General features: G+C 38.9%; 1 protein-coding gene across 8 annotated transcripts in view; it reads left to right on the forward strand.

Moving 5' to 3' along the window:
* LOC109484487 (probable voltage-dependent N-type calcium channel subunit alpha-1B) overlaps positions 1–12126 on the forward strand; it is a 157441-nt gene that overhangs the window by 112955 nt on the left and 32360 nt on the right. For 6 of the 8 annotated variants that reach the window (XM_019787757.1, XM_019787759.1, XM_019787761.1 and 3 more), the window contains 13 exons: positions 1301–1380; positions 2794–2884; positions 3310–3439; positions 3710–3769; positions 4202–4308; positions 5030–5132; positions 5581–5741; positions 6421–6558; positions 7359–7563; positions 8580–8744; positions 9174–9284; positions 9730–9813; positions 10602–10613. In XM_019787757.1, coding sequence (XP_019643316.1) covers positions 1301–1380; positions 2794–2884; positions 3310–3439; positions 3710–3769; positions 4202–4308; positions 5030–5132; positions 5581–5741; positions 6421–6558; positions 7359–7563; positions 8580–8744; positions 9174–9284; positions 9730–9813; positions 10602–10613 — 1447 coding nt within the window. Of the gene's footprint in view, positions 1–1300; positions 1381–2793; positions 2885–3309; positions 3440–3709; positions 3770–4201; positions 4309–5029; positions 5133–5580; positions 5742–6420; positions 6559–7358; positions 7564–8579; positions 8745–9173; positions 9285–9729; positions 9814–10601; positions 10614–11186; positions 11190–12126 lie in introns of all 8 variants that reach the window. The other 2 variants (XM_019787758.1, XM_019787762.1) reach the window with 2 other exon arrangements.

Consider the following 12126-nt stretch of genomic DNA (forward strand, 5'->3'; position numbering starts at 1 on the left):
AACCGGGTGAGGAACAACCGGGACTCGAGCGCGGAAGGTGGTGGAGGGATGGGGCCGCGCAGGAGAGACAGAAGTAGCTCTGATGCGAGGAACGACCCGGCCGGTCGCAGGAGCCGGCGGGACATCGGAAGGACGCCGGACGATGACCAGCGGAAACGGCGGCGTCGACGGCAACCAAACGACCAAGACACGGACGTCACAGACAGTGGCATTGACACATTACAAGGCAGAAGACGTCACAAAAGACGGTTAATATTTTTTTAAACTTCCCAGCGTAGCAACATCTTCACTTCCCTGCTAGTGGAGCTTTTCATTTTTCTAGAGCGGCACACTAAGTTTCTGAATCAGATGTAGTCCATCATGGAAACAGTCTAACTCTAAGATTTCCATATTTTTATCTCAAAGATAGGGTCATCAAAACTCACAGGTTATAAGAAACAGAATTTGGAGCTCTAACAGAGTAAGGTAGAAGGAATCCAGTCACTTGAGTAACTGCTTTTTGGCATACCTGGATGTCTAACCTTCACCGATGTAGAAGGAAGTTAGTGTTTCATGGTCTTCCATCGTCAACAAACCTTTAAGAAATGGTAAATCTTAAACATTCATCAGGCAAATACATTGTGTTGTGTTGGTGGTGACCTTCAACCCTTGTGTGTTTTGATTCATCTGATTTCACTGTTTGTTGAAAATGTTGTGACTGTTACATGTAGCGTTCTGTTTCAAATAGTGATTATAGACTTTTGAGTTATGAGTGGATAGCTGAAAATATATTGCAGCACACACATTTGTAAGAAATGTCCTTCTGTTAGACTTTTGACTCCTCATTTGATCCTGGTGTTTTTGAATAATGGGTTCAGAGTTCCAACTGCACCTGTGCAGTGTGGTGCACTTACTGTTGGTAATATGTCAAAATTAAAAGCCCTGGCATGGGACATCAGCAAAACATATTATAGAAATAGTAAAATGTTGAACTTTATTTGTATGAACTTAAAGTTCAACATTGTACTATGATAACTACCAACACAGATGAACTTTCATATTAATGTCTAGGCATAAAGTCATGGTCTAAACAAGAAATTTTTCACATGTCAGGAGCCTTTACCTTTGACCATTATGAAGCAAGTTTCAACTGTAATTTCCAACACAACAATTTGGACTCACCCAAATTTTCGCCCTTTGACCATGTACATTGTACATGTGCAATTGGGACCCTGAACCCTCTTATTCTTTGTATCTACAACAGTTACTGTTTAATGCATTACAGTGAGTTTTCATATGTTATGTTTCTTTCTTTTCGCAGGGATGCCGATGAGAGAGATGAGTTTGGTAAGTCCCTGCAGAGAGGTGCACATGGTGATAGGAGAGGCACTAAGGATGGTGGTAATGGGACGCTTCTTTTTCCACGCTTTTCGTTTCCTCTCTCTTTTTCATTCCTTCCCTTGCTGTGTCTTCTAGACATGCCATGTGCTCCTGTTGCTTACCTGTCTCCTCTGCCTACCTGTCTCCTCTGTTTCTTCCCTCATTCTTTCCCTCGCTCTGTCTTCTGAAGATCCTCCTCTAAGTCCTAAGTTCCCTCTGTTTTCTCTCTCATTCTTTCCCTCGCTCTGTCTTCTGAAGATCCTCCTCTACTTCCTCTGTTTCCTCTCTCATTCCTTCCCTCACTCTGTCTTCTAAACATGCCATGTGGTCCTGTTGCTTACCTGTCTCCTCTGTTTCCTCTCTCCTTCCTTCCCTCTCTCTGTCTTTCCTTCTTAACCGTGTTGTCCTGTCTCTTTTCCCCTTTCTTGTGGCTTTTGTTGCAGTGTTAGGTTGTGAAAACACATTTAGAATTTAGATGCTTAACAATTATGTTTCTTGTATAGCTGATTTGTGGTGTGTAGTTTTTGTGACTTTAGAAAATTGATTACTGTAAACAATAAAATATTTGTTGTGCTTTTTTTGTCTGTAATTTCTACAATGTACTAGGAATACAGCATATTAAATCTAATCTTGATGTAAGAATAAAATTAACTGCAAAATTGTTTTGAAATAAAACACAAGGGGAATGAGACAGCCCAAAAATTAAAGATGGATACAAATGATACAGAGTAAACAGATGTCATACTTTCTTTTCTCACGTAAATCAACTCTTGAGTTTAAGGTCTTCTAACGCAACTTCTATCTCTTTTAAACCCACTTGAATTCCAAATGCTCTTTCTTTATAATCTTTGTTTGATTTCCATCACTCCAGCTGCTACATGTATGTTTTGGGGTGCCAAACTAACCACCATTTTTAGCTAGTCACTTATTATTGAATTCAACTGTCCAATATTTGTTAAACACATCATCATTGCAAGCTTGTGTCTGCAACAGTTACAAAAAACATGAATACAAAACATTGTTAATAGGTGACATTTGAACCAATCAGAAAAGATCTTTGATGTTATCTATCCTGAGAACTGTTTATGTCCTTGGTGCTGATTGGCTGTCACTTCAATAACAACATGATTTGAATTAAACTGGACCAATGACATGTCTTTTGACATGTTAGCACCTTTGCTTGTTTGTTTCAACCCCTGCAGCTGCATGCTATAAATAGCGATATATATCAAATACTGTATAGAATCTAGATATTAGAAACTCGATGATTGTAAAAGTTGATACCTATCCCACTTTTGTATTAGTTAGGTTAGCCTTTTGAAAATGTAGTTAATATGTACTTAGTACATGCCATACTTTGTACCCTGTACAAATGTTGTGCAATGAAGTTATCTTTAAAGTTAAAGACCTTTTTTGTCTGGCCCTGTGATATAGATGGAGAAAAAGCAGAGCATGAAGAGGAATACGGGGAGCCCAAACCGATGGTGCCTTATAGTTCCATGTTCATCTTCTCCACCACCAATCCGTAAGTTCTTTCAAAACACGAAACTCCTCCTTGTAGCAGGGTGTTTTAACTAATGGTTTAGGAGTGGGTTTTAGGGTTCTGTGTGTACACACAACCTAGCCTCTGCTACTAGCCTAATAGACTTAGTATTATCCAACATTATCAATGATAATTGTCATTTTCAAACACAAATTTCACTGTAGACTAATGTTACATTCACCAAAAAACAGTTACTCAAGCTTACTTCAAGTACTCTTGCTACCTGAAACATCTGAACATTTCCAACATATCCAGTTACTTGAGTGACTGTTTTTGGCATATCTTATTACCAGTGGAGGTGTCTAACCTTCACTGAGGTAATGCTGTCTTCCATCTAATTCTGATTTCTTTTGCCGTATGACCAACTTTAAGATGTTTAGTTTCTTGACATTTTTTTTTCTCTGTAGCGTGCGTCTTGCTGCCCATTGGATCATCAACCTGCGGTTCTTTGATCCTGCCATCATGTTCGTAATCGTCTGCAGCAGCATCACACTAGCAGCAGAGGATCCTGTCAACAAAGTCTCGCAGAGAAACGAGGTGAACTAGATAGTCAACTTGCACTCTAGATTATGAGTTTTTATGTTTACCAAAGGAAAACATAAAATTTGTTCTGTTTCTTCTTCTTCTTTGTTTCAAACAAATAAGGTCAATGACATGTATCACTGACATCTGTCACCATGGTAACTGGTGTTGGGTTACATCATGTTGCAATTTTATAGCAGGAGGGATTTAGACTCCTGTCACCATATATAATGTGTTGAGTAATAATTAACATAGCAAACTGATACATTGCTTCTTCTGTTCCAGATTCTGAAATATTTTGACTACGTTTTCACCGGGATTTTCACCTTTGAGATGACGATCAAGGTATGGAAAGAGATAGTATTCCCATAGATATTATTAGATTCTGAAATAGTGACTGATTAAATTGTTTTGTTTTGTGCAATGTTCTCTTCTATGGATTTGAAATAGGTTACAAAGGATACAATGAAATAATTGCGGACTGACAATTTTTGGAAAATGTCATGTAGAATTAACAGTTAGTAGAAATTCATCCATCAGTGACTATTTTTGTAAGGTATACGTAGATTACATACCTCCAAATTTTTGGTGTCGACTGTACACCTTGATCACGGAATGACCTAGTGAGACTAGGTCGAGACTTGTGTGGATCTTCTGGCCTCCCCCGCCTCCTTGCGGAGTAGGGGTAAATAGGACTTGGGCAGCTCCCAATCCTTCTGGTAAAATAAATAAACCGAAACTGAAACTAACTGTCTGCTGTGATTGGTCCTTGCACAGTTGATTGACATGGGAGTGGTGTTACACAAGGGTGCCTACTTCAGGGATCTGTGGAACTTTCTGGATGCAGTGGTCGTAACAGGAGCTCTGGTTGCCTTTGCATTCAGGTAAGATAATTGCATTATTTGTTTTTTTTTAATTATTGGAAGTGCAAACATCACAATGCAGCAGTACGTACTTAGGCCAATATATATGTAGTGCATTACAAAAGAGAGAAAGTATTGTTACAGTAACAGATACATGTAGCAACACCTAACTCGCATCATGTCATACGCCGTTTAGCTTCATATTTCTGTAGTAATACTTGTACAAGTTGTACTTTCTGTTAGAATAGACTTGATTGTATTGATCACATTGTTATTGATGCCATACATTGTACCATGTACAACTGTCGAGCAATAAAGTTCGTTCATTCATATTGAAGCAGGAATGGCTGATGTTGGGCACCACAGTTTAACAAATATAACTAAATAACTAGTAAACTAATCCATATTACCTAGTAAACATAATACTACAAATACATAATGTTCTGTATGAGGCCAGAAGTCATGTTAAGTACTGGTAGAATAAGTTTTTATTTCACAATGCATGTACTAGTAGCTAGTAAGAGTGTAGATGGAAGGACTTAGAATTAGAATTAGTTTGTTGATAAAATGATTGTTTTCTCAGCTTCTAGTTGATAAATAAACGAACTCTGAAATATCAATCTTATAGTGATGATATTTGATTTGTTGTTGATATGTAACTATATATCCTATAGATGCATGTAGATTGTGGGCCCCCTAGCAGCTTTCCTTGGTACTGAAAAACTTGTTGTTTGATTTGCAGTGGTTCCCAAGGAGGAGGAAAGAATCTGAACACTATCAAAACACTTCGGGTGTTGAGAGTGCTCAGACCGCTTAAGTCTATAAAAAGACTACCGAAACTCAAGGCAAGTACTTTGAAATTCATAATATTATTATAGTCGTTTTCATTTTTAGTCATAAATCATTTTTTAAATGTGGGGGTTGGGTGAGCAACAAGAGCCAAGATTCAACATCATGGTCCAGATGCAGAGTTGCTCCCCAATAGCTAGTATTAGGCCACATACGCTAGTATTAAACATACATGTATGATTGTACATGTCATTGAGTGTACTTTGAAGGAATTATTGGCACTCCCACATAATGTACATGAAGAGGCAAGGAGTGGGGTTGGTAAACTTGAATGCTGTAAACTTGAGAATCCGGGTCGGAAGGTGGTTGAAATTATTAATATTCAGATGTGTTCAAGGGAGCCGAATGCTCACAACAAAGTACACATGTAGTGACTTTGTGTATCTAATAATTTGAGCTCTCGCTGAAACACTCACAATGAAGACTCTCTGTCCCCCTCTGCAGGCTGTGTTTGACTGTGTAATCCACTCCATCAAGAACGTCATCAACATCCTGATAGTTTACATGCTGTTCCAATTCATCTTCGCGGTCGTAGCCGTGCAGCTCTACAAGGGCAAGTTCTACTACTGCACGGACGCCTCCAAGAACAAGGAGGAATCCTGCCAGTGAGTCATGTCTGAGTGAGTGAGTGAGTGAGTGAGTGAGTGAGTGAGTGAGTGAGTGAGTGAGTGAGTGAGTGAGTGAGTGAGTGAGAGTGAGTGAGTGAATGAATGAATGAATGAATAAATGACAAGGGCAAGTTCTACTGCACGGATGCCTCCAAGAACAAGGAGGAATCCTGCCAGTAAGTCATGTCATCAATGACCTTTTGTGGCTTTCTCTCTGTTTCTTCACCACAAAGGCGTGGAATTATGGTTGTTTCTGTGTTAAATACAGAAACACATGGAAACTGACAACCCTAAGTACCTAATACCAGCTCAGAAAAGAACAAGAACTAGTCATGCCTTCAAGTACCATCAAACAAGGATTGAGGTGTTCAAGAATTCATTCTTTCCTAGAACTATCTCAGAGTGGAACTCGCTGTCACCAGGAACAGTAGGGGCATTATCATTAGATAGCTTTAAACAATGTCTAGAGCTAGAAGTTCAAGGGTTAGGTGTAACAAGTCGATCAGTGTAATATAGCCAGCTGCCGCCACGCGTGCCCGCAAAGCTGGTGTATTGCACCGAAAGGCAGCTATACCAGCTATTCAGATGCAGATACAGATGCTATGCAATAATGTGTCAAAATTTTGCCCAAATGTCGTCATAACTTTGACGATAATCTTCTTTTTTTCCTTTTCAGGGGTTATTATTTAGAATATAACGACGACGAAGTCAACGTGCAACCCAGGGAGTGGAAGCGAAGAGACTTCCATTATGACAATGTGTTTTGGGCCCTCCTAACACTCTTCACTGTCACTACTGGGGAAGGATGGCCAGCGTGAGTATTAATTATGTTACCATGGTGACAGACGTCTGGTCAAGGTCATTGACTTGTTGACTTATTTGTTTGGAGACGAAGAAGAGGAAGAAACTGAGCAAAAACAATATTGAAGGTAAAGATAAATACTTAAATGTTGCATATTTATGTTTACCAAAGGAAAACATCTATTGTTTTTGCTCTGTTTCCTCCTCTTCTTCTTCTTATCCAAACCAATAAGGTCAATGACCTGAACCAGACGTCTGTCTCCATGGTAACGAGAGTTGGGTTACATCATGTTGCAATTTTATAGCAGGAGGGATTCAGACTCCTGTCTGACCAACATATATGAAATCAATGTGTTTGACGTAAGTATTAACAGATCAGACCATATGCAAAGGTAAACATTATGCATTTGTTATGCAAATGTTATCTTTCTAGTTATATGAACTGAATTTTTTTTCTTCAAATTTTTGACAAAATAGTGCTCAACTAGAAAACATAATGAAAACAAAGCTTGTGGACCAGGTTGATGCCTTGGTTCACATATACATGTATTATATCTTACATATCCAATGCTCTCTATGTTACATACATTGTACATGTGTTCATTTCCCGCACAAATTTTGTTTGTGATACAGTCATGTCATCAATGTATCAAGGCGTATTATTGCTGAATTTTCTCGAATTCAGTAAACTTTGTATGTTCTGCCAAAGCTGATTGTCTCACCTTGTTATGGGTGTGTTCCCTTTCACATTACAATATAATCATTAAGCCGGTTTCTGACTGTCATAAACCCTTTTCTGTCTGGTTTGTGTAGGATCTTGCAGTGGTCCATGGACTCGACAACAGAGAACACCGGACCATCTCCAGGCTACCGTAAAGAGATGGCTATCTACTACGTGGTCTACTTCGTTGTGTTTCCGTTTTTCTTTGTCAACATTTTTGTGGCCTTGATCATCATCACCTTCCAGGAGGAGGGTGAAAAGCAGGCGCTAGAATCCGGCATTCTAGACAAAAACGAGGTAAAAATGTGCAAAATCTGCTTTATTCTTTGCATTATATAGTGGCATCTGTGTGGTGTATAGTGGATAGAGCGTCTGACTGTCAAGCAAGAAGACCCAGGTTCAATCCCCAGGGTTGGACCCAGACATGTCCAGACAATCATGCACCCAGACGTTGTGCCCTTGGGAAAGGCACTTAACATGCATTTCCCCCCTCAGTTAGAGGGATCCCAGGCCCTACTAGGGTTTGGGTTGGCGTTAGGAAGAGCATCCAGCCGTAAAAGTCCTGCTTCAAAAAAAGACTTGTACTTGGTGCAAGCACGTCTAACCGAAAAATGACGTTAAATTTGGTTTAAAAAAAAAATTATCTGAGGAACTTCACTCACTAGTGCCCCCACTTCAAATATTCTCAGCAAGGACACGTCTTTCACTGATTCAGAAGCAAATCACCCTTTCTTCCTCCATTCACCACCTCTTAGGAGGAAGTTCCACACTGAAAGCGTCTTTCCTATACAACATCACTATGGAACAAGCTACCTCGTGATTGTTTCCCATATGGTAGAACCTTAAATTTTCAAGTCTAAGGTCAACAAACATCTGTCCTGCACTGGCTGTACAGTAACCCAAAACATTTTCAGTGGCTCTCATGAGCCTTGTTTTGTGGTGAATCGTGAAGTTAATAAAAAAATTCTAATTCATCTTGAAGTGAATTGTATCTTTTTTACCCTTTTTTTTTCTGAGAAACTGTATTACTTATTATTAGACTTTGCCATGAATGCATAATTTAGAGACCTGTACTACATTTGTACATGTATGTACAAGTGGCTGCAATGTATTTTGGTGTATTGTTATGAATCGAAACAACTAACCATTGTATCTTATACGTTTTTCAGAGAAACTGTATAGACTTTGCCATGAATGCCAAGCCTATGACCAGATATATGACCCAAGAACAAGAAAAGCTTCTGTTAGCTGTGTGTACTTTTGTCGACCCCAAAATCTTGCAGTACAATGTATTTTTTTTACCCTTTTTTCAGAGAAACTGTATAGACTTTGCCATGAATGCCAAGCCTATGACCAGATATATGCCCGAGAACAAGAAGTCCTTCCAGTTCAAGATGTGGAAATTCGTGGTCTCCCCCGCGTTCGAGTATTTCATCATGGCTATGATCGCTCTGAACACCGTCGCCTTGATGTGCAAGGTATCTAATTCTTTACTTAAACTCAAGATGGCTGGGTGGCCCCATTCAGCTTGCAATAGCTGATTTTCAATTGCAAGGGGGCCCAGCATATTAGTGATGTCTCTGATATCTGTGTTATTCTTAAATTTGATTGTGTTTGTACTATTGCTGCTTATTGATAGATATGAAGTCGACTTTTTAAGATATACCGGATAATGTAGGTTTTTTAGTTGTAATTTTTATACCAGTAACGCATATTGTATGTAGGGTGCAATTTGGGCCAGCCTGGAGGACAACATACACTGTATATAAAACATTAAGTCTAATGCATCACAGCAAAGTCATACTCCAAAAACTCAGAGATGCAAACCATAGCTAAAATGATAGCCACTGGAGGAATAATGCTAAATTGACCATGTTTCACCTGTATATTATTCTCTTATTCTGCAGCATTACCAACAGACAGTAGCTTGGGATCAAATTCTCAACTACTTCAACATTGCCTTCACTTCGTTATTTGGATTGGAGTGTATCTTGAAGATGATAGGCTTTGGACCAAGGGTATGTAATATTACAGTAACTGTAAAATGTATTAAATTTTCTCCAGAATTTAATCATATGGTAGGAGTGGAAAAGGTGTTTTTCAAAATGTTTAATGTTTGCATTCCTAGTGCTGAAATGCCATCCAATGATAATTTGGACACAAACTTTCTATAAGAAAGGGGAAATTGTATGCTTTAGGCAGCCTAGTTTTTTCAGTCACAAAATTTATTGGAGACTGGAATAGATAAACAAACAAACAATGAAAGATATATCTTTAGATTTCAAATACTGAAAGGCATACATATACACTGTGAGCCACAATTTTAAGATGAATTATGTTTATTTATCTGTTATAAGTATTGTGGTGAGACAGTCATACAATTCAATTATTGTCTAGTTGTACATTTTTCTTTAAATGCTTGTGATTTTTCTATAATCAGGCCCTTTTTTTTGCTGTTGACAGAATTACTTCCGGGACGCGTGGAACGTGTTTGATTTCATCACGGTTGTCGGGAGTGTAACTGACATCCTTGTGTCCAACTTTGGGGTAAGTCCAACGTCGCGAGCACAATCTTCATGTGTGCCCCTTTCTCTCCATGGTATCTTATTCTGTGGTCATTGTGTCCTCCTAGCATCTACTTAGTGTATAAAAAACAGGTATATCATACAGATACAGTCAAACCTGTCCAAGCCGGCCACCCAGGGGACCAAAGAAAAGTGGTCACCTTGGACAGGTGGTCTCCTTGGACAGGATACTTAATGCTTGTGTCAATGGGGAAAATTTGGGGGACTGAGAAAAAGTGGTCACTATGGCCAGGTGGCCAGCAGAGGTGGTCACCTTGGCAGGTTTGACTGTACTTTCAGATTAGGTATACCTTCAAAATGTACAGTATGTTAACACACAGTTGTATTATTGAGCTCATTTTATTGGGTAATCCTGACTTATACAAGATGTATAAGTACATGTACATGTATAAGTACTGATTATACAAGTCAGGATACATGTCAACCAATTTGTGCAAAAACATTAACTCTTTTCAACTGATGTTTTTCAGAAGTGTTTCTTGTGTATGTCTCTACAAGTCTTAATCATAATTTTGTCTATACATTGCATGATAATTTGTGAAATCTGAGAACCAGAAAATGGTATCTGACTCTGATTAGTAAACATACTATGGCCTGAGGCCGAAAGTACCTTGTGACAATGCTATGTTCTTGTGGTCTTGTATCTGCAGTCACTATCAATGGTTGTGTTTGTAATCACAGTACAATGTAAGTTGAATGTTTAACCTGTTCTTTAACTGTTGTAACCTGTGTCCTGACCATGCCATCTAGGGAGACTTTGCGGTAGGTGGACATACCTACCCCCCCCTCCCCTCCCAGCCCAAGCTATCCAACCAATAAGCTGGTGCACAGTTTCAAGTGTGCATTGACAGAGTGATACACTGTGTGGGCAATGCATCAAAGTTGAGGGCTGCTGGCAATACATAAAGAATGGCTAGCCTCCGTAGCAGGCTAATAGAACTGAGGGTTTGGTGGTCTTCGGCTGTTTTCTGATTAGCCCAGTAATTCAACCAGACCGGCTATGTTGTCTACTAGTATATGCAATCAGAAAATAGCACATATTAAAAGATCCTGAAGACCCCCAAAACCCCCAGTTTTTGGCATGCTACGGAGGCTAAAGAGGCCTAAGGCTTCAACTTGTATGTATTATCCATGTACAGTGCATCACACTTCACATGCACACTTCACACTGTGAGCCAGCTTATTACGTGCATGCCATGCACAAGCCGCAGTTTACGTTGGGTGGCCAGCATGCCCTTACGTTCCAGTTGTCATTGTTTTGTGCCGTTTTTCTTTCTTTTGCATGATGAAAAACCCCCATTCTGCCGCTCCTGCACACGCTTTGCCAACCAACAGAGCGTAAGTTTTACCTTTGTTTATTCATAACAACAAGTGGTGAGATGTTTGTACCTGTTTTATGTTTGCAACTAGGCCTAGGAAAAAATGTTGTGTTTCCTGTTTCCCTATACCGACCTTAGAAAAAACTGCTCACCCTAGCCTTTTTGTGGGTGGACCCCTGCAAGGGACGTACATTTTTTGAGCTGATTGACCTTTTCTAGCTCCATGACCTGACATCTGAGTGATGAAACGTTGCACAATTGTTTTCCTAACATTGACATTGAAAATATTAGTATCCTAATGCAAGTTTTCCTTTGTCAAACTGTATTGTATAAGTTGGATCACTAGAGATGGCCAAAGTCTAATAAAAAAAGAAAACGAAACAGGAAACAACATTTTTTCCCAGGCCCTAGCAACTGTGCCATGATCGTCTTTGTTGAAATTAAACTAGATGAAGCAATGTCCATAGTTCAAAACTATTCATGTCTTCATTGTACTTGATTCATGCATGGCTTGCATTTTATGTATATTATATATTTGTCTATATATAAGACTGTCTGGAAAGTTATACATTTTAAACAGTTTTGACAGTTTTAGTAGCTTATGATGTACAAAAAACTGTATGAAGAGTGGCAGTTGCTTTCACAGTAAATGGTTATGGTTAATGATTGCTTGATGATTTACTTTGATAATGATCACGCTAAAAAGTGCATGTGTTCTAATTTTTGCCAATTGTTGCTCTTGACAGTATGGTTTTGTTATTTGCATTGTATAAGGGGAACAGCATTTTATATTTTATTTCCTTATGAAGGCAGAGCAATATTCTATTTGATTTTTAACTTATAGGATATTTGAGGGAAAAATATCATTTTGTTCAATGTGACAAAATATCATTGTTGTGCAGTTGGAAAAAATTTAATTTTCTTCTCTCCCAAAATGGTTTTGTTATTTGCATTGT

This window comes from Branchiostoma belcheri, unplaced genomic scaffold (genome assembly GCF_001625305.1).
Source record: "Branchiostoma belcheri isolate BF01 breed outbred unplaced genomic scaffold, Haploidv18h27 scaffold7, whole genome shotgun sequence".
NCBI lineage: Eukaryota > Metazoa > Chordata > Leptocardii > Amphioxiformes > Branchiostomatidae > Branchiostoma > Branchiostoma belcheri.